The sequence below is a fragment of the Oncorhynchus nerka genome, linkage group LG11 (genome assembly GCF_034236695.1).
Source record: "Oncorhynchus nerka isolate Pitt River linkage group LG11, Oner_Uvic_2.0, whole genome shotgun sequence".
Taxonomy (NCBI): domain Eukaryota; kingdom Metazoa; phylum Chordata; class Actinopteri; order Salmoniformes; family Salmonidae; genus Oncorhynchus; species Oncorhynchus nerka.
This window is the reverse complement of record NC_088406.1, coordinates 39557701-39578698: the sequence shown is the minus strand read 5'-3', so window position 1 is coordinate 39578698 and position 20998 is coordinate 39557701. Positions and strand designations below refer to the sequence as shown.

The window sequence follows — 20998 nt, the reverse complement described above, 5'->3', positions numbered from 1 at the left end:
CTCTGGGGGCCATCTCTGTCTCTGTCTCTGTGTGGCCCCCCGGCAGGGACCAACTAAAGACTCTCAGATCCTGGTCCACCTCACAGAGCAACGCACTGAAATACACAGAGATTGCAGCAGTCACTAGGACTGAGTCCCAAATGGCACCCTATTCCTTTTATAGTGTACTACTTCTGACCAGAGGCCATATGTCTATTGTCTATTCAACAAGCTACATGTCCGTCTGACTGGACTGAAATGAGAGTTCGGTATGATCACACACATCTCTGCAACCATGTGAGACACACACACACATACAGCTCTGCAACTTGCCACTTCCATCATTGACTCCACAGTTACGGTAAGTGATGGTGGTTACTGCCATGGCAACTGATTTGCAATTCCTTTAGAGGGGGACAGGAGGGAGAGAGAGTGAGAATGTGTGTGAATGTGTGTTTGTTTGTGAGTATGTGTTGAGGCAGTGGGACTGGGAGACAGAGAGAGAGAGGTACTCAGGCTCTCTGCAGCACTAGAGATGTCTGTCACAAACACTTACAGAAGGTGGGGATGAGGAGTCAAGGTCACAACAGCATCCACACACACCTTAACGCTACACACACACACACACAACATTTTCTCTGATTTACCATTCACACAACACCACAGGCAGTGGTTACATGCTGATAGAGAAAGACATGCACTGTTCAGTGGCTCCAGGTGATATATGGTGAATATGTCTGCAGCACTGAAATGCATAATCCGCCTACTACACACACACAGTACTGTCACACGCTGACCCTACCTCATGTTTTCCACTGTGTCTTCAGGCATGGGCGCCACCGGCTGGACAGCGGGCAGGTTCTTACTGGTGGCCCCGTTGACGAAGGATGAGGAGGAGGTGGAGGAAGAGGAGGCCGAGTCTGTAGCTCCTGCAGGGAACAAACACACCAACCAACGTCACACTGGGAGAAGTATGGGAGCAGAAGTATACAACTCTATTATGTAACCAAGTATACAACTATACACTAACTCCATTATATATCTGAGTATAGAAATACAATACCGGTCCAAAGTTTTAGAACACCTACTCTTTCAAGGGTTTTTCTTTATTTTTACTATTTTCTACATTGTGGAATAATAGTGAGGACATCAAAACTATGAAATAACACATATGAAATCATGTAGTAACCAAAAAAGTGTTCAAACACATTAAGAAGGAAATACATTTCACAAATGAACTTTTAACAGGGCACACCTTGTTAATTGAAAGGCATTCCAGGTGACTACCTCATGAAGCTGGTTGAGAGAATGCCAAGAGTGTGCAAAGCTGTCATCAAGGCAAAGGGTGGCTACTTTGAAGAATCTAAAATCACTTCTTTGGTTTCTACATGATTCCATATGTGTTATTTCACAGTTTTGATGTCTTCACTATTATTCTACAATGTAGGAAATAGTCAAAATAAAGAATGATTAGGTGTTGTAAAACTTTTGACCGGTAGTGTATACAGTATACAACTAACTCCATTATACACCCAAGTATACAACTATACTATATACCCAAGTATATAACTATACAGTAAAGTATACAACTAAATTATATACCAAACTATAGAAATATACAGTATACTCCATGATGTACCCAAGAATACAACTATACAGTATACAACTCCATTATATACCCAGGTATACAACTATCCACTATACAACTCCATTATATACCTAATTATACAACTACACAGTAGAGCATACACTATACAGTATACAACTATATTGTATACCCTAGTATACAACTATACAGTATTCAACTCCATTATATACCCAAGTATAGAAATATACAGTATACGACTATGCTGTATATTATCTACCCAAGGTCTGTTTCAGTTACAGGGATGACCTATAGGAATGACATCCGCCTCAGACCATTGGAAGTATATGAATGTCTAATGTCCAATTCACTATAATTGGTTGTTCTGTAAATTCTGTAGAATTTATTGTTAATCATTTAATGAGTTATTATCACTCAGTCCAATATTGCGTTACATGTTTAATATGATACGATTAAGATGTTTTCCATCCATCATCGTTCCAGGTATCACATGCATGTCCTTGAGTTCATGGGTAAAGTTGCCAAAAAACATCTCCAGAACAGAACATAACTAGTGAAATTGTGGTGTCTGAGGGAATGAGGGAGAGAGAAAAAGAGAGTGGGAGAAATAGGGGGTGAGAGAGAAGGAGGGAGGTTGAGAGAGATAGAGAGGGAGGGGAGAGGGGTGAGAGAGAAGGAGGGAGGGGTAGAGAGATAGGGAGGGAGGGAGGGAGGGAGGGAGGGGAGGGAGGGGAGGAGGGGAGGACAGATAAGGAGGGAGGGGAGAAAGAGAGGGAGGGGGGAGAAAGAGGGGGTGGGAGAGAAGGATGATAGATGGAAAAAGACGGAGCGAAAGAGAGCGAAGGGGGAGAAGGAGAGACCCTGGGTTTAGCTGAAAGCACACTTTGACTCTGTCACATTTCTCACATTCCTGCTGAGGGGATAGGAACATTTAATAGGTGTTGCAGCTCTAATGATCTCTGTATTAAGTGGCTTCTTTCAGAAGCCTGCTGCATCATGGGACCCTTGGCTCAACAGCACAGAGCAGGGCCTTAGGGGAAAGGACAGTCAAATGGAACGCTATTCCTTGTTTAGTGCACTACTTTTGTCCAGGCCTACTCCTGTATTCCTTATAGTAGTGCACTATGTATGGAATAGGGTGCCATTTGGGACGCACAATGCACTACAACTACTACTAGACTATAGTATTTTGGTCTGAACCACCACACAGCAGTGGGTCATAGTACTGTATAGGAAGCATGGTCATGTAGAGCAGTAGAGACTGAGTGCCCTCTGGTGCTCAGTATGAGTTTCTACACTCCATTATTAAACCTCAGTTATCCAGCCGGCAAACAAATTGGATGCGTCCCAAATGGCACCCTATTCTTTAGATAGTGCACCACGTTTGATCCCTATGGGCCTTGGTCAAAAGTAGTGCACTACATAGGGAGCCATTTGGGACGAAAATTCTGCTTCTATTCCTGGACCGGCTTCAAAGGACACATTCCAGACCCACTGGGTTATTAAAATCTGCAGTAATTACTCAAATTAAATACTAACGAACTCCAACTAGCAACAGTTCCCTGGAAATAAACCACATTACCGGCCGAACACATTAGTAGTGTTATTAGTAACCTCGTGGGTCTGAGTCCCTGTATACCATCATTCAGAGGGCCTGTATGTCAGGCTGAATCTTAAATCAACCGCGGTCCCTTTACCCCTACACCTATACCCTACCCCCTACACCCCCTACACCAAGCCCTTACTCCTAGCCCCTACCCTTTACTCACTAGTCCCTAGGCACCTCATAGTCAAGAAAGGATCAGATAGGTATAAGCAATAATATTGGTATGGTAGTAGTAACTCCCTGTTATTCAGCTACTGTAGGTTAGGTGGAATTGTCACTAGTTTTACTCATATCTACCCACTCCTTACAAGTATACACAAGTGGCTAGGTGTTAGGGGCTAGGGAACTGGGGTTGAAGTGGGACGTACTAGAAGGCTTCGTCCCAAATTGCACCCTATTCCCTACATTTGACCAGGGCCCATGGGTGTAGGCCTACCGGTGGTGTTGATCATGCTCTTGGGGGTGTTGGAGGCTGCAACAAAGATGTTGGGGGTGGAGCCTGTTGCCAGGCTGCTGGAGGATGCGTGTCCAACCGTGTTCACAGCCAGACTCCCTGGTGGAGGCTTCTTCACTGGGACCACCACACTCCTATACAGAGAGACAAACACACACACAGAGAGAGAGAGAGAGAGAGAGAGAGAGAGAGAGAGAGAGAGAGAGAGAGAGAGAGAGAGAGAGAGAGAGAGAGAGAGAGAGAGAGAGCAGCTGCAGTAAGTGAGTAATGCTCCTATTACGTTATCAAGAGAAATATTAAATCATTAAGAAGAGATATAAATACATGGATATAAAAAGACAGTTCTATGTGTGAAGACACTTCTGGTTTCCTCTTATGCATTTATAGGCACTAAAATACATCACATGAGTGAGGAAGGCAGTAAATACTGCCAGCAGGGTGTGCATCCCAAATGGCACTCTATTCCCTATATAGTGCACTACCTTTGACATGAGCCCTGGTCAAAAGTAGTGCACTATATAGGGAATAGGGTGCTATTTGGGATGGAACCAGGGTATTTAGACAACCAAACTTGTGACCTTCCCATGGTCCACTTGGAGAGCACAGAGCATACATTCAGACCACTGGGATCTACTGCAATTAGTTATTCACTACTGATGAACAGCATGACACACATGCACGCGAACACACACACACACACACACACACACACACACGGCCATGTAGGTATGCTGCATATTACAATATCTGAGATACTGATGGTGACAGCATCATTTATTCAATACATCTGTGTACTGCTGCTTTAGTCTAGACTAGAGATCTCATTGACAGCAGCACATCACTGAGGAAATCAGCTATATATTTAATATTTTCTCTGAAGGTATTCCTTGTTCATATTGAGTTATTTATCTAGTCACAATTCAACGGCTCAGACACAAGAGGTATGTGGCAGGGTCTACAGTCAATCACGGATTACAAAAAGAAAACCAGCCCCGTCACGGACCAGGATGTCTTGCTCCCAGACAGACTAAATTACTTTTTTGCCCGCTTTGAGGACAAAACAGTGCCACTGACACGGCCCGCAACCAAAACATGCGGACTCTCCTTCACTGCAGCCGAGGTGAGTAAGACATTTAAACGTGTTAACCCTCGCAAGGCTGCAGGCCCAGACGGCATCCCCAGCCACGTCCTCAGAGCATGCGCAAACCAGCTGGCTGATGTGTTTACGGACATATTCAATCAATCCCTATACCAGTCTGCTGTTCCCACATGCTTCAAGAGGGCCACCATTGTCCCTGTTCACAAGAAAGCTAAGGTAACTGAGCTAAACGACAACCGCCCCGTAGCACTCACTTCCGTCATCATGAAGTGCTTTGAGAGACTAGTCAAGGACCATATCACCTCCACCCTACCTGACACCCTAGACCCACTCCAATTTGCTTACCGCCCAAATAGGTCCACAGACGATGCAATCGCAACCACACTGCACACTGCCCTAACCCATCTGGACAAGAGGAATACCTATGTGAGAATGCTGTTCATTGACTACAGCTCAGCATTTAACACCATACTACCCTCCAAACTCATCATCAAGCTCGAGACCCTGGGTCTCGACCCCGCCCTGTGCAACTGGGTACTGGACTTCCTGACGGGCCGCCCCCAGGTGGTGAGGGTAGGTAACAACATCTCCACCCCGCTGATCCTCAACACTGGGGCCCCACAAGGGTGTGTTCTGAGCCCTCTCCTGTACTCCCTGTTCACCCACGACTGCTTGGCCATGCACGCCTCCAACTCAATCATCAAGTTTGCGGACGACACTACAGTGGTAGGCTTGATTACCAACAACAACGAGGAGGAGGTGTCAGGAAAATAACCTCACACTCAACGTCAACAAAACTAAGGAGATGATTGTGGACTTCAGGAAACAGCAGAGGGAGCACCCCCCTATCCACATCGATGGGACAGTAGTGGAGAGGGTAGTAAGTTTTAAGTTCCTCGGCGTACACATCACAGACAAACTGAATTGGTCCACCCACACAGACAGCATCGTGAAGAAGGCGCAGCAGCGCCTCTTCAAACTCAGGAGGCTGAAGAAATTTGGCTTGTCACCAAAAGCACTCACAAACTTCTACAGATGCACAATCGAGAGCATCCTGTCGGGCTGTATCACCGCCTGGTACGGCAACTGCTCCGCCCACAACCGTAAGGCTCTCCAGAGGGTAGTGAGGTCTGCACAACGCATCACCGGGGGCAAACTACCTGCCCTCCAGGACACCTACACCACCTGATGTCACAGGAAGGCCATAAAGATCATCAAGGACAACAACCACCCGAGCCACTGCCTGTTCACCCCGCTATCATCCAGAAGGCGAGGTCAGTACAGGGGCATCAAAGCAGGGACCGAGAGACTGAAAAACAGCTTCTATCTGAAAGCCATCAGACTGTTAAACAGCCACCATTGAGTGGCTGCTGCCAACACACTGACTCAACTCCAGCCACTTTAATAATGGGAATTCATGGAAATTGATGTAAAATATATCACTAGCCACTTTAAACAATGCTACTTAATATAATGTTTACATACCCTACATTACTCATCTCATATGTATATGTATATACTGTACTCTATATCATCTACTGCATCTTTATGTAATACATGTATCACTAGCCAATTTAAACTATGCCACTTTGTTTACATACCTTACATTACTCATCTCATATGTATATACTGCACTCGATACCATCTACTGCATCTTGCCTATGCCGTTCTGTACCATCACTCATTCATATATCTTTATGTACATATTCTTTATCCCTTTACACTTGTGTGTATAAGGTAGCAGTTGTGGAATTGTTAGGTTAGATTACTCGTTGGTTACGACTGCATTGTCTGAACGAGAAGCACAAGCATTTCGCTACACTCGCATTAACATCTGCTAACCATGTGTGTGTGACCGATACATTTGATTTGATTTGTAATAATTCATAGGAGTAGGAACACAAACAATAAAAACACTGACAGGTTGAATGAACAATCACATGCCTTGTTCCATCACACTTCAGATTAGCACTAATTCCCCACATCTGTCACCACTGTAGATGGAATTGAACATAAAAAGGGGAAAAGCTACGATAAGGATGTGTGCAGCTATCCCTGTGTGACATGGTTACGGTCTGATACTGTATGTTGATCCAGCAGGAACCTTTTAGATGAATAATTGATTATCTGAGTGCTCATGAATGATGCAAAGATGATCTAAGGCATCATTTATTAACAGGGGTGTGTTTAATAGGGGCTGCTGTGAATAAAGTGAGGATTCATCTAGTAAGAAATATTAATGAACAGGAGGTGAGGACTGTGGATACATACATTTATATACACACACACACATCCTCAATCATATAGATATACTATGGAAATAGATTCAAAAGATTAAACTTCCTAACATAATGAGTTCAATTAAAACCAAACAGAATAAATCAGTTCTTCATTAAAAATGTAATCACAAATACAGAGCTAGACAACATCCCCCTGTGTCACTGTTACTGTCAGACAGCTGTACTAGAGAGAGAGACAGACAGAAAAAGAGAAAGAAAGGAGGGAATTTAAAGGTGTATTCAGATCAGCCATGCACTGGTCCCATCTGGTCATTCAGTTCTGGGTATTGAAGTCTCTAATTGAAAACTCCACCTCAGAGAGACTATCAACCAGAAAGGCCAGGGGACTCAGCCCTCCTCTCAACGCTCTGAGCCTTTTCTTTGTGCTCTGTTTTGATGTTGTCAGTCCCTATCAGCCTCAGGCCTGACAGCCCAGCCGTCCTGAGGCCTAGCCAGCCTAGCAGCTCATTCTGCTGGTATGTGGAGAAGAATTAGACACAGCAAATTGAGGCTGGATGACATTAAAGCATGAAGGAGTCGTATGTGGGACCTGGACACTGTGTGTGAAAGCATTTCAAAAATAATACAGAGAGCTCTGGCAACTCATTTCAGCCTGCCAAGGCATATTAGGGCTGTGAGTGGTGAGGAGACAGGCTTGGGCATGGGGGGGGAGGAGGGATGGGGAGGGGTAAAATGGGACGCCGCTTCTGTTTAATCAGTCATCAGGGCCCAGGGGACCTCTGCAGTCCTTCAACTGACCCTTCATCTCCTCCTCCATCTCTCCTTCCTCTCCACCTTTCCTCTCTCCTCCATCTAATTATCGCTTCTGTCCTCCATTTTTACCTTCATCACAAGTGACACACACCCCAAACAGGCCCTTCCGACAGCCACACCAATCTTGACATGGTTCAGGGGTTTGTTGGTACAGAACGTTCACCAGACAGAAAGATAAGGATTCTGGGATGTGAACCCTGACCTCCTGTCAGCAGCAGGTTACCACGGGGACGGAACACAGATTACTGGGTTCTTATCTATGGCAGGAATGTAAACACACAACACACACAAGACCTTTCCAAAACACACACACACACACACACACACACACACACACACACACACACACACACACACTCCTCCCCATGGGGGCTTAGCGAACTGTACCAGATGTCTAACATGTGAGTTATGTTTAGCTTGCGACTGTAAACCATGAATGTTGCTCCTGACAACTAAACATACCTGGTGGATAAACTGTGGCGTGTTGAGTCTGCTTGACTAACAACACACATTATATTTCTGTCTTGAAGCGTATGTACTTGTCATCAACACATCAACTCCGTATTCAGAAAATGGGTGTTTTATTGTCACACACACCGGACAGGTGCAGAGAAATGTGTTGTTTTACAGGGTCAGCCATAGTAGTACAGCACCCCTGGAGCAAATTAGGGTTAAGTGCCTGGCTCAAGGGCACATCGACAGATTTTTCACTTTGTCTGCTCAGGTATTCGAACCAGTGACATTTCCACTCTACCGCTAGGCTACCTGTTGTCAAACATGTATAGTACCAGTCAAAAGTCTGGACACACCTACTCATCCAAGGGTTTTTCTTTAATTTTACTATTTATTTTTACTAATAATAGTGAAGAATTCAAAACTATGAAATAACACATATGGAATCATGTAGTAACCAAAAAAAGTGTTAAACAAATCAAAATCTATTTTATATTTGATATTCTTCAAATAGCCACCCTTTGCCTTGATGACAGTTTTGTACACTCTTGCCATTCTCTCAACCAGCTTCATGAGGAATGCTTTTTCCTTGAAAGAGTTCCTACATATGCTGAGCACTTGTTGGCTGCTTTACCTTCACTCTGCGGTCCAACTCATCCCAACACATCCATATGTGTTTTTTCATAGTTGTGATGTCTTCACTATTATTCTATAATGTAGAACATAGTAAAAATAAAGAAAAACCTTTGATTGAGTAGGTGTGTCCAAATGTTTGACTCTTACTCTATAAGACATGCATAACAGAGTGGCCTCCAGTACAAAGAGTGGAACTGCATAGTGGTGTGTGTGTGTGTGTGTGTGTGTGTGTGTGTGTGTGTGTGTATACCGTACCTATCAAAGGAGTGGAACTGCATGGGCAGCATGGGGGAATGAGTCTCTCTCTGTACGGCAAGATCAGGGTAGGGGAGGGGCTCTGGTCCAGGTTCCACCCCCTCTCCAGGCCCAGCCACTAGGCTCTTCAGGATTCTTCGTACGTTGATGTTTGAGTGGCTGATGGAGGAGATGGAGGAGGTGGTCCTTAGGACCTCCAGGCCAGGCGGCTCCAAGAGGGACTCTTGGCTATGCTTCTCCCCAGAGGAGAGGCTGCCGAGCAGGGAGGACATGGCGTCAGCTCGCCCGGGTCCTGAAGCGTTCAAGTCTGCCCCGTTTAACACACTGGCCATCTGGAGGCGGGGGGGGGGGGGTTAGTTTACTTATGTACTCGTGTACCTGTACTCTTCCTGGGTTTATGCACAAACACACATTATAATACAACTCCAATCTACTCTAATAGAGCGAAAAAAGAGAACACAGTCTAGTATCTAGATGGGCAACCTGTTCCTCTCCAATGCCAGAGTCAGTGTGTGGCAGACAGCCTCTCTCTATGTGGAGCTCCTCTACAGGGGTGGGGGGCTCCTTACTTTGGTCAGGGTACGCCAGGGGGGTCTCTGGAACACACGCACGCACACACACACACACACACACACACAGTCAGGACACAAGGACACTGGGTGGGCTCACACACATAGGCAGTGTTCCAGAGCATCAAATATGTGATGCATTGTGGGTTAATTGTGATTGACTGACCGATCTACAAATAATAATGAGTAGTCATTTAAGATGCGAGGTGATTCGTAGATCAGCCAGTTGGCAGTTGCTGACTGCAATGCAGTTGATGTCGAACAAGCCCATTCTCTCCCCATCTAACTTCCTCGGTTATTCTCTTCTAACTTCCATCCCAGATAGACAGACATCTGCCATCTACCTGTTGGCTGGAAACTCTCTTCCTGGTGATATTATTTATAATGGCGGCGAAGTGTCCTTCCCAGAAGCCTCTCTGATCCCAACCTCCTGGCTGATTGACTGGATAATGGACCACGACAGAGGGCTGGAAATAGAACAAGCCTCACAACGCCCCAAACCCTCATCTCTCTGTTTTTCTCTCTTTCTTTTACACTCTCTCTCAATCTATCTCTCTATGTATTGCTTGCTCTCTCTCAGGGTGTGCCCAGTGGGATGTAACTGTTCATACCACAGAGACCAGGGCTACCTGTACAACTTTCATACACCCACGTTCCCTTCCCATTTCCCCTCTCCACTTCCATTCCTGTTTTCATGTTTCATTCTGCACAGTGCAATTAGTGGATCACATTAATTAATCAGAGAGCTGAGAGGATTGGAGTTGAATAATAAAAGCAAGCACTTGTGCTGGTAGATGAGTTGATCTCGTGGCGAATGCTGTATGCTGATTGGCTGATCATCCTGTTGGTCTCTCTCTGTGGTTCCAGGATGTCCCTGTACTTTGACACCATGAGGACAGAGATAAAGTAGACCACCGCTAGTGCCAAGAACTGGGCCTGCTTGCTGTCATCCTGGTGGGGATACATATACATGTTACACAATCACACGCACACAAACATGTTACACACGCACCAGCACACACAGTCATACTCACCACATCCCGGAACACGACAGCTCTCAGACGGTTGATATCGACGTCCTGTAGAAGTCTGTCAGGGTCCTGGATGGGAGAATGTTACTGAGACATTTTCTGCTGTAGGAGATCTAAAGTGAGGAGACTAAGGGAGTCTGACATCATAGCAGCCGTGTAACAATCTGTTTACTTAGCCGCTATCGTAGCATCCATATTACACTGCGTGTCACACTTAATGATCTTCCACACCCCCCCCACTCATAGTTCCTGTACGTCTGGTGTCACAGCCACCCATCAACTGTACCATTATTACCAACTTAATATGTATTTTTAAATTAGGAGGTTAGGTGAGGACCTACCTTGTTGGCAGATGCTGCACCATACAGGTTGTCCTGGCTTTTACTGTTGGTCACTCTGTCCTCTGTCTCTGTCTAACATCCAGACAGTTCCTCACTGCTACACAACACACTGGGAGGACAGACAGACAGACAGACAGACAGACAGACAGACAGACAGACAGACAGACAGACAGACAGACAGACAGACAGACAGACAGACAGACAGACAGACAGACAGACAGACAGACAGACAGACAGACAGACAGACAGACAGACAGACAGACAGACAGACAGACAGACAGACAGACAGACAGACAGACAGACAGACAGACAGACAGACAGACAGACAGACAGACAGACAGACAGACAGACAGACAGACAGACAGACAGACAGACAGACAGGGTATCAGAAGCTGCATCTTGAAACGCATTAATGATTTTTTTTTAGCAAAAAAAATATTACCTTTATTTAACTAGGCAAATCAGTTAAAGAACAAATTCTTATTTACAATGACGGCCTAGAAAAAGTGGGTTAACTGCCTTGTTCAGGAGCAGAACGACAGATTTTTACCTTGTCAGCTTAGGGATTCAATCTAGCAACCTTTCGGTTACTGGCCCAAAGCTCTAACCACTAGGTTACCTGCTTGTCTGATCACTGTGTGTGTGTGTGTGTGTGTGTGTGTGTGTGTGTGTGTGGAAAATTCTCCCTCGTCGACAAAGTCTATTTTTGGGGTTAGGGTTAGGGTTACAATTAGGGTTAGAATCATGGTTGGGGGTTAGGTTTAGGAGTTAAGGTTAGGGGTTAAGGATAGGGTTAGGGTTGAGGTTAGGGTTAGGTGTTAAGGATAGGGTTAGGGTTGAGGTTAGGTATAGGGTTAGGGTTGAGGTTACGTTTAGGGTTAGGTTTAGGAGTTAAGGATAGAGTTAGGGTTGAGGTTAGGGTTAGGGGTTAAGGATAGGGTTAGGGTTGAGGTTAGGTTTAGGGTTAGGGGTTAAGGATAGGGTTAGGGTTGAGGTTAGGGTTAGGGTTGAGGTTAGGTTTAGGGTTGAGGTTTAGGGTTGAGGTTAGGGTTGAGGTTAGGGTTAGGGTTAGGGTTGAGGTTAGGGTTAGGCTTAGGGTTGAGGTTAGGGTTGAGGTTAGGTTTAGGGTTAGGGGTTGAGGTTAGGTTTAGGGTTGAGGTTAGGTTTGAGGTTAGGTTTAGGGTTAGGGGTTGAGGTTAGGGTTAGGGTTAGGGTTGAGGTTAGGGTTAGGGTTAGGGTTAGGGTTAGGTTGAGGTTAGGCTTAGGGTTAGGTTAGGTTTGAGGTTAGGTTTAGGGTTAGGGGTTGAGGTTAGGGTTAGGGTTGAGGTTAGGTTTGAGGTTAGGTTTAGGGTTAGGGGTTGAGGTTAGGGTTAGGGAAAATAGGATTTTGAATGGAAATAAATGTTAGGTCTCCACCGGTATAGTAAAACATAAGCTGTGTGTTTCAAATCAAATCAAACTTTAAGTGTAGACCTTACCAGTGGGGACCTAAATGCTTACTTCCAAGCCCTTAACCAACAGTACAGTTCAAGAAAGAGTTAAGAAAATGTTTGTATACAGGGGGCACCGGTACCGAGTCAGTGTGCGGGGAAACAGGTTAGTTGAGGTCATTTGTACATGTAGGTGAGTGACTATTCATAGATAATAAACAGTGAGTAGCAGCAGTGTGCAAAAGGCAGGGGGGGTCTATGTAAATAGTCCGGTGGCGATTTTATTAATTGTTTAGCAGTCTTATGGCTTGGGAGTAGAAGCTGTTGAGGAGCCTTTTAGTCCTAGACTTGGTGCTCCGGTACCGCTTGCTGTGCGGTAGCAGAGAGAACAGTCTATAACTTGGGTGACTGGAGTCTCTGACAAAAAACATTTCACTACCCTCTGTAGCGCCTTACGGTCAGATGCCGAGCAGCTGCCATACCAGGCGGTGATGCTCTCGATGGTGCAGATGTAGAACCTTTTGATGATCTGGGGACCCTTGGCAAATCTTTTCAGTCTCCTGAGGGGGAAAAGGTTTTGTCGTGCCCTCTTCACGACTGTCTTGGTATGTTTGGACCATGGTAGTTTGTTGGTGATGTGGACACCAAGGAACTTGAAAGTCGCTCCACTACAGCCCCGTCGATATTAATGGGGGCCTGTTCAGACCGCCTTTTCATGTAGTCCACGATCAGCTCCTATGTGTGTGCGTATGTGTGTGTGGTGAGTGTAAGTGTGGATTTGTTCTGAGTTACTTCAGACCTAGCTTCAATAGTCTGGCCTTTACACAGACAAGCTACCTGACTGAACTACCAACCACTACAGCAGACACACACTATTAATGAAAATCATGACTCACCAAAGCACATTTACTATCTAATAGCAGTGCATTTAGAAAATGAATTAGCTAGGTTGACCACGTCAAAGAATTTCATGGAATACTGGAATTATTGAAATGATAGTGAAATGCTTTTTGCCACGGCATTTGCTGATCTCGTGAATCGTCTAACATGACAGTTAATGTGTGTGACAAGGGCACGCTCACACACACGCACGCGCGCACGCAGGCACACACAGACTCTTACCCAGTCGTAGACACTGTCTCATCAGGCCTCCAGAGGACATGTTCTTCTCAGCCTCTATCTCAGAGAAGTTGAGTGAGCTGGCGAACACCAGAACGTCCACCATGGCCATCAGACGGGACAGGAAGGACACCGCCGTCTCTGAAGACATGCCCTGGGTCGCCTCCATGTTCTCCAACTCAGCCTGAACACAACGCAGGGGTTCAGGGGACAGGGGACAGGGGAGGGGGAAGAGGGGGAAATCATATATACTCAAGAAACAGAAAAACTAAATATTGTTCTGTTGTACCTGAGAGAATAAATGTTTAGAAAGAAAATAAAACTTACAGCATATGCACTAACCTGGGTACTCTGGCCATGCACACAAACAAAAAGAAGAAAACATCACAACAGATAATTCAAATCAACAAATCCAGTCAGCAGGTAAAGCACATACAATCCTTAACAGACATAAGCAAAACACACAGAGGAAACCATCACCAACTTAAACGACTCTGACAAAGTAAAATTCTCATTAGCTGAATATATAGCAAAATGAAGCTGAGCAAATGAAAACGGCTACAATCAATAAAGACAATCAACTAGTTCTATTTCTTAGAGAACGATCATTAATGAAGACATAAACATGCAGTTCCTAATAGCCCCCACTAGATGGTAGTGTGGCACCACAGAGAGGCTGACTGCCTTACAGAAGGAGAGGTGGCAGAGAAGCTGACTGACTGATTTACAGAAGGAGAGGTGGCAGAGAAGCTGACTGACTGATTTACAGAAGGAGAGGTGGCAGAGAAGCTGACTGACTGATTTACAGAAGGAGAGGTGGCAGAGAAGCTGACTGACTGATTTACAGAAGGAGAGCTGGTAGAAAGACTGACTGAATGACTTACAGAAGGAGAGGTGGCAGAGAAGCTGACTGACTGATTTACAGAAGGACAGGTGGTAGAAAGGGACTGAATGATTTACAGGAGGACAGGTGGTAGAAAGACTGACTGAATGACTTACAGAAGGAGAGGTGGTAGAAAGGGACTGACTGATTTACAGGAGGACAGGTGGTAGAAAGACTGACTGAATGACTTACAGAAGGAGAGGTGGTAGAAAGGGACTGACAGATTTACAGGAGGACAGGTGGTAGAAAGACTGACTGAATGACTTACAGAAGGAGAGGTGGCAGCGGAGAGTAGAGGAAGGATCCCTCCACAGGCGATGATGATGTTGTCTACCATCTGAGAGAGGAGGTGGATGGTGTTGTGGACAAAGATGATGTTCTCATTGCTGTTGACAAAATCCATGACGGATTTGGTTGAATGGCTGCAGGGAGGCAGAAAGAGAGAGGGAGAGAACTGGATTACAGTTCATTTAATCAGGATGCAGTAGCATGTCACACAATGTTAAGCATAGGTCAGGTCTTAGGTCAGGTCAGGGATACGTGTTGAATAATCAGCCGCAGTAAGGCTAGTTAGAAACCCTGGCTGCAGGATCTACTGTAACTCTTGTTTTACTCTCAATGAATGTGATATTCGGTTGTCTTACCTAACTTAGTTGAATGCACTGACTGTAAGAGCATCTGTTAAATGATCAAAATGTTAACGTAACATTCCACTGCATGTCCTTTGTGGAAGCCCGACGTGGTCAGACATAGTGCACTACAGAGGGGCATTGGGCTTTGATACAAAGTAGTGCACTACATACGGACTATGGTGTGATTAGGGACATGTCCTCCATATCTTGGTCCCCTCACCTCCTCCAGATGTGGACGTCTGTCTCCAGGGCCAACAGCAGGTCGGTGAGGAGGCGCTGGTGCATGGCCGACCACTTGAACTCTGGGATGCGGAACATGGTGGTGCGAGGGCCAGGGCTGAACTGGCGCCGCTGCTCCTCTGTCATGGGCATCCCTCTGAAGCCCAGGTCCACACGCAGGTCACGCTCTAACTGGGCTGCTGTACGACTATGGAGGGACTGACACACACACATTAGACACACAGACACACACACACACAAAACTGTAATTCACAGTGTATAAAGCAGTGTGTAAATTAAAGTCATTATATAACAGCAGAGACTCTATTAATAGTCTTTTAGTCCTCTCTCCTCCTCCGCTTCCTCTCTCTCCTCCTCCTCTCCCTCTCTCTCTCTCCTCATCCTCCTCCTCCTCCTCCGCTTCCTCTCTCCTCCTCATCCTCCTCCTCTCCCTCTCTCTCTCTCCTCCTCGTCCTCCTGCTCTCATCCTTCCTCGCATCAGACTTACTAACAGGAGGGAGAGAGGAGGGACAAAGGGAAGTGGGAGAGAGGAGGAAGAGAGGACAAGAGGGAGGGAGGTCTTGTAATTTAACTAACCTGTGTAGTAGCAGTGGTCTGAATCTTCTTAACCTCCTTTCCTTCGTCTGACCTCTCAGTGTCTGAGGTGTTGCTGACTGCATCTGTCCCACTACCTTTCCCACCAGCCAAGGGCTCGCCCCCCTCCGGCAACCCAGACCCTTCAACCCTAGCTCCAGTCCCGGTCTCTGTGAACTCTGACCCCTTAGAGCAGGCCTCTTCCCTGGGCATGGAGGTGACGTCACCCAGGGTGGTCTGGAGCTTAAATCTCTCCTCCTCCAGGATGCTGCTGATCGGACCACCAGGAGTGACCGTGCCGACCATGCCGATGGTCCCCAGCTCAGAGCTGCCAGTCACGTGGTCCAGCAGGCCCAGGTCATGGCTGTGGCCCAGGAGGAAAGGGGAGTCAGGGTCTGGATCAGGGTTAGAACCAGGACTTGGCAGGACCAGGGGCTCTTCCTGTTGAGTTCAGTTCTGTTTAGTTAACTTGCACATAACAAAACACAAGCAGAAGAAAAGAAAAGAAAGATGAACTAACCTGGCCAAACAGGAAGCTGCTGTTGCTAGGGAGACTGTCCTTGTCGTCATCAGCAAGGGTGATGAGGGGACCAGTGTTGTGGTTGTCGGGCGCGACGGCGACAGTTGCGTTGGGGACCAGTACACCACTGGCGGCGCTGCTGCTTAGCTTCTCTACAGCAGCACAGTAAACGTTGTCCAATAGGGAGTCCACCTGGACCAACGCCCCGCCCCTGTCCTCAGAGACAACACCTCCGGCCACACCCACTGTCACGCCCAGCGGCTCTGGAGACAGGTCCAGGTCATCCAGCTTCACCTCTGTGGCTTCCACCTGGGAGAGGGAGGGATTGATTGATTAGCTGATTGATTGATGAACTGACTGACTGACTGATTGATTTTAAGAGTCTACTTGCAAGAACTGTGATATGTGGTGTTTTTTTCCAACTAAACTTAGTTGAATGCACTGACTGGAAGTTGCTCTGGATAAGAGCATCACCTGTAAAAACTATTAAAACAGATGGAGACACCATACCTTTTCAGCCTTGATGTCCACCAACAGGTCATGAACCTCCACTCTGACCCCTGACCCCGTCCTCCCTGTCCCCCCGAGCCCCCCCTCCTCCCTTGTCTTCCCCTCTGACGGTGTGTTCCGGGGGTGGCCGGGGGTCTCGGGGTAGTCGGCCTCGCTCTCCGGGGTCTGTGTCTGGGAGTCTATCTCTCTGATCTCCATGTTCCCCTGGATGCCCCCGGCCTGGAGGTCCTGCAGGCCTGAGATGGTGCTGACCAGACCCTTCCTCCCCTTCTTAATGTTCTCCTCTTCCTGACGCTGGTAGTCCTCATACATCTTAGCCAGGTACTCCTTATGGGCCTCGTATGTTACCTACAGTATAGAACAGACATTATCAATAATATTATCTATAATTAATCACCTAGAACTAATAATCAAGCTCATTTCAGCAAGGTTCTCCATATGTGCCTCGTGTGGGTTACATATAGAGAGGGAGAGACATGATCAATAACTTAATCAAAAGTAGTGCACTATATGCTATTTGGGACGCAGACAGCCGCTGAGTCTTACCTTGGAGTGAGCGATGGAGAGTGTATCCACCCAGACCCTCCAACCTCCCCACTCATACTTGATAGCATGGTAGAGCAGGATCCTGAAGAGGCTATAGACCATCTCCATCATCTTCTGTTCCTCTGGGTTTTTAGGGTTGATATAGCCCAGACTGAACATCCAGTCCTGCCATACTGAACACTGAAGCAGACACCTAGAACAATAATATATACTATTACAACTATTACCAATACGTTTCTCACTACTAGAGCAAACAGCAGGAGAGACCATGGCTACATAGTCAAGTAGTCTAAGTTAAAGTCGGTCTGTAGGCCAACAGCATATTCTCAAGTACTCCCTCTGATCGTTGCTCGGTTCTAATGTGACTTGTTCACCAGCCACTCTATCAGTGAAACAGTCACAATTCATTCTGATCACCTTCTATTATGTAAATTAGTGAAATGATCTGATGCTTTGTTATATAGTCAGTAGTTAGACAACAATAGTGTGTAGATTGGTGATACCATCAGCATCACCAGTCACTGCTGGGAAAGAGTCATTACACAGCTGTAAATTATAGAGTGACTGTGTGTGTGTGTGTGTGTGTGTGTGTGTGTGTGTGTGTGTGTGTGTGTGTGTGTGTGTGTGTGTGTGTGTGTGTGTGTGCGCATGTCCATGCATGTCCGCACCGTCGGTTTTCACGGCTGTTGCTGAACAGTTTGATCATGTCTGAGAGGAAGAGACGTCGAACCTCCATCAGCTCAACGCTGGGGGACGAGCTCTTCAACAGGGTCGCTACTACCTTAAGGATCACTGGAACACACACACACACACACACACACACACACACACGACTTTGCTAAGTCTGCACTTTAAATACAGTTTGACTTGACTACAATAACATTCAGAGGGACAGCAGACAGACTTACTGGGGTTCTGTATCTTGATTGTAGAGTCTGGTTCAGGGTGGGGTTTGTGGACAACCTGGGTACACACCTGCTCTGTCAGGATCTGATGGGAAGAACACAGACAATCACTAAATAGGGAATAGGGTGTCATTTGGGATGTACCAAGGTAGTCTCTGCTTCTAACAGGACAATGGGGTGGACATAATGAGGTTATAACCATCCCTGACCCCACTGCCACACAACTGCAGTTCACTGGCCAGCCAGACCCATAACGCAACCCGGAGCCGTGACACCTGGAGGGAAAACATACTCGACCAAGAGAGATCCCCGAAGAAGAAGTGTGTGTGTATGTGTAGTTATAGAGAAGTTAGAGAGAAGAATGTACCTCGTACAGCGCGTTGTAGATGGTCACTGACACAGTATTAGTGTGAAGCATCAGCCTCTCCCCCAAGAGAGTGAAGAGACTGTGTGTGTGCATGATCTCAACCTTCCTTCTGTGGACACACACACACACACACACACACACACACACACACACACAGTAACCCTGTTAGAAGTCCCTGGATGACAGTTTTACGCTTCAGACAAAAATTATTTTAAGAGAAGAAGAGAAGAGGGGTGAACAGAAGAAGAGAAGAGGGGTGAACAGAAGAAGAGAAGAGGGTGAACAGAAGAAGAGAAGAGGTGTGAACAGAAGAAGAGAAGAGGGGAGAAGAGAAGAAAAGAAGAGGGGAGAAGAGAAGAAGGGAAGAGGGGAGAAGAGAAGAGAAGAAGGGTGAACAGAAGAAGAGAAGAAGGGAGAACAGAAGAAGAGAAGAGGGGTGAACAGAAGAAGAGAAGAGGGGAAAAGAGAAGAAGAGGGGAGAAGAGAAGAAGAGAATAAGAGAAGAAGAGAATAAGAGAAGAAGGGAGAAGAGAAGAAGAGAAGAGGGGAGAAAAGAAGAAGAGAAGAGGGGAGAAAAGAAGAAGAGAAGAGGTGTGAACATAAGAAGAGAAGAGGTGTGAACAGAAGAAGAGAAGAGGGGTGAACAGAAGAAGAGAAGAGGTGTGAACAGAAGAAGAGAAGTGAACAGAAGAGAAGAGGGGTGAACAGAAGAAGAGAAGAGGGGTGAACAGAAGAAGAGAAGAGGGGTGAACAGAAGAAGAGAAGAGGTGTGAACAGAAGAAGAGAAGAGGGGAGAAAAGAAGAAGAGAAGAGGGGTGAACAGAAGAAGAGAAGAGGTGTGAACAGAAGAAGAGAAGAGGGGTGAACAGAAGAAGAAGAGGGGAGAAAAGAAGAAGAGAAGAGGGGAGAAAAGAAGAAGAGAAGAGGGGTGAACAGAAGAAGAGAAGAGGTGAGAAAAGAAGAAGAGAAGAAGGGAGAAGAGAAGAAGAGAAGTGAACAGAAGAAGAGAAGAGGGGTGAACAGAAGAAGAGAATGTGTGAACAGAAGAAGTGAAGAGGGGAGAACAGAAGAAGAGAAGAGGGGTGAACAGAAGAGAAGAGGGGTGAACAGAAGAAGAGAAGAGGGGAGAACAGAAGAAGTGAAGAGGGGAGAACAGAAGAAGAGAAGAGGGGTGAACAGAAGAGAAGAGGGGTGAACAGAAGAGAAGAGGGGTGAACAGAAGAAGTGAAGAGGGGTGAACAGAAGAGAAGAGGGGTGAACAGAAGAAGAGAAGAGGGGTGAACAGAAGAAGTGAAGAGGGGAGAACAGAAGAAGAGAAGAGGAAGAAGAAGAGAAGAGGGTGAACAGAAGAGAAGAGGGTGAACAGAAGAAGAGAAGAGGGGTGAACAGAAGAGAAGAGGGGTGAACAGAAGAGAAGAGGGGTGAACAGAAGAGAAGAGGGGTGAACAGAAGAAGAGAAGAGGTGTGAACAGAAGAAGAGAAGAGGGGTGAACAGAAGAAGAGAAGAGGGGTGAACAGAAGAAGAGAAGAGGGGTGAACAGAAGAAGAGAAGAGGGGTGAACAGAAGAAGAGAAGAGGGGTGAACAGAAGAAGAGAAGAGGGGTGAACAGAAGAAGAGAAGAGGGGTGAACAGAAGAAGAGAAGAGGGGTGAACAGAAGAAGAGAAGGGGTGAACAGAAGAAGAGAAGAGGGGTGAACAGAAGAAGAGAAGAGGGGAGAAAATAAGAAGAGAAGTGGGGTGAACAGAAGAAGAGAAGGTGTGAACAGAAGAAGTGAAGAGGGGTGAACAGAAGAAGAGAAGTGAACAGAAGAGAAGAGGGGAGAACAGAAGAAGAGAAGAGGAAGAGAAAGAAGAAGAGAAGAAGAAGAAGAGAAGAGGGGAGAACAGAAGAAGAGAAGAGGGGTGAACAGAAGAAGGGAAGAGGTGTGAACAGAAGAAGTGAAGAGTGGTGAACAGAAGAAGAGAAGAGGGGTGAACAGAAGAAGAGAAGAGGGGTGAACAGAAGAAGAGAAGAGGGGTGAACAGAAGAAGAGAAGAGGGGTGAACAGAAGAAGAGAAGAGGGGTGAACAGAAGAAGAGAAGAGGGTGAACAGAAGAAGAGAAGAGGGGAGAACAGAAGAAGAGAAGAGGGGTGAACAGAAGAAGAAGAGGGGTGAACAGAAGAAGAGAAGAGGGGTGAACAGAAGAAGA

At 46.2% G+C, this 20998-nt stretch overlaps 1 protein-coding gene across 1 annotated transcript in view; it reads right to left on the bottom strand.

Moving 5' to 3' along the window:
• LOC115118987 (neurobeachin-like) overlaps positions 1 to 20998 on the bottom strand; it is a 304621-nt gene that overhangs the window by 236492 nt on the left and 47131 nt on the right. The window contains exons 13-31 of the mRNA XM_065024068.1: positions 18808 to 18916; positions 18444 to 18525; positions 18204 to 18327; positions 17536 to 17728; positions 16990 to 17337; positions 16480 to 16788; positions 15963 to 16400; positions 15367 to 15584; positions 14783 to 14936; positions 13959 to 13982; positions 13625 to 13815; positions 12952 to 13072; positions 11083 to 11154; positions 10745 to 10810; positions 10493 to 10661; positions 9625 to 9737; positions 9142 to 9473; positions 3628 to 3779; positions 782 to 908 (exon numbers count right to left, since the gene is read on the bottom strand). Coding sequence (XP_064880140.1) covers positions 782 to 908; positions 3628 to 3779; positions 9142 to 9473; positions 9625 to 9737; positions 10493 to 10661; positions 10745 to 10810; positions 11083 to 11154; positions 12952 to 13072; positions 13625 to 13815; positions 13959 to 13982; positions 14783 to 14936; positions 15367 to 15584; positions 15963 to 16400; positions 16480 to 16788; positions 16990 to 17337; positions 17536 to 17728; positions 18204 to 18327; positions 18444 to 18525; positions 18808 to 18916 — 3342 coding nt within the window. The remainder of the gene's footprint in view (positions 1 to 781; positions 909 to 3627; positions 3780 to 9141; positions 9474 to 9624; positions 9738 to 10492; positions 10662 to 10744; positions 10811 to 11082; positions 11155 to 12951; positions 13073 to 13624; positions 13816 to 13958; positions 13983 to 14782; positions 14937 to 15366; positions 15585 to 15962; positions 16401 to 16479; positions 16789 to 16989; positions 17338 to 17535; positions 17729 to 18203; positions 18328 to 18443; positions 18526 to 18807; positions 18917 to 20998) is intronic.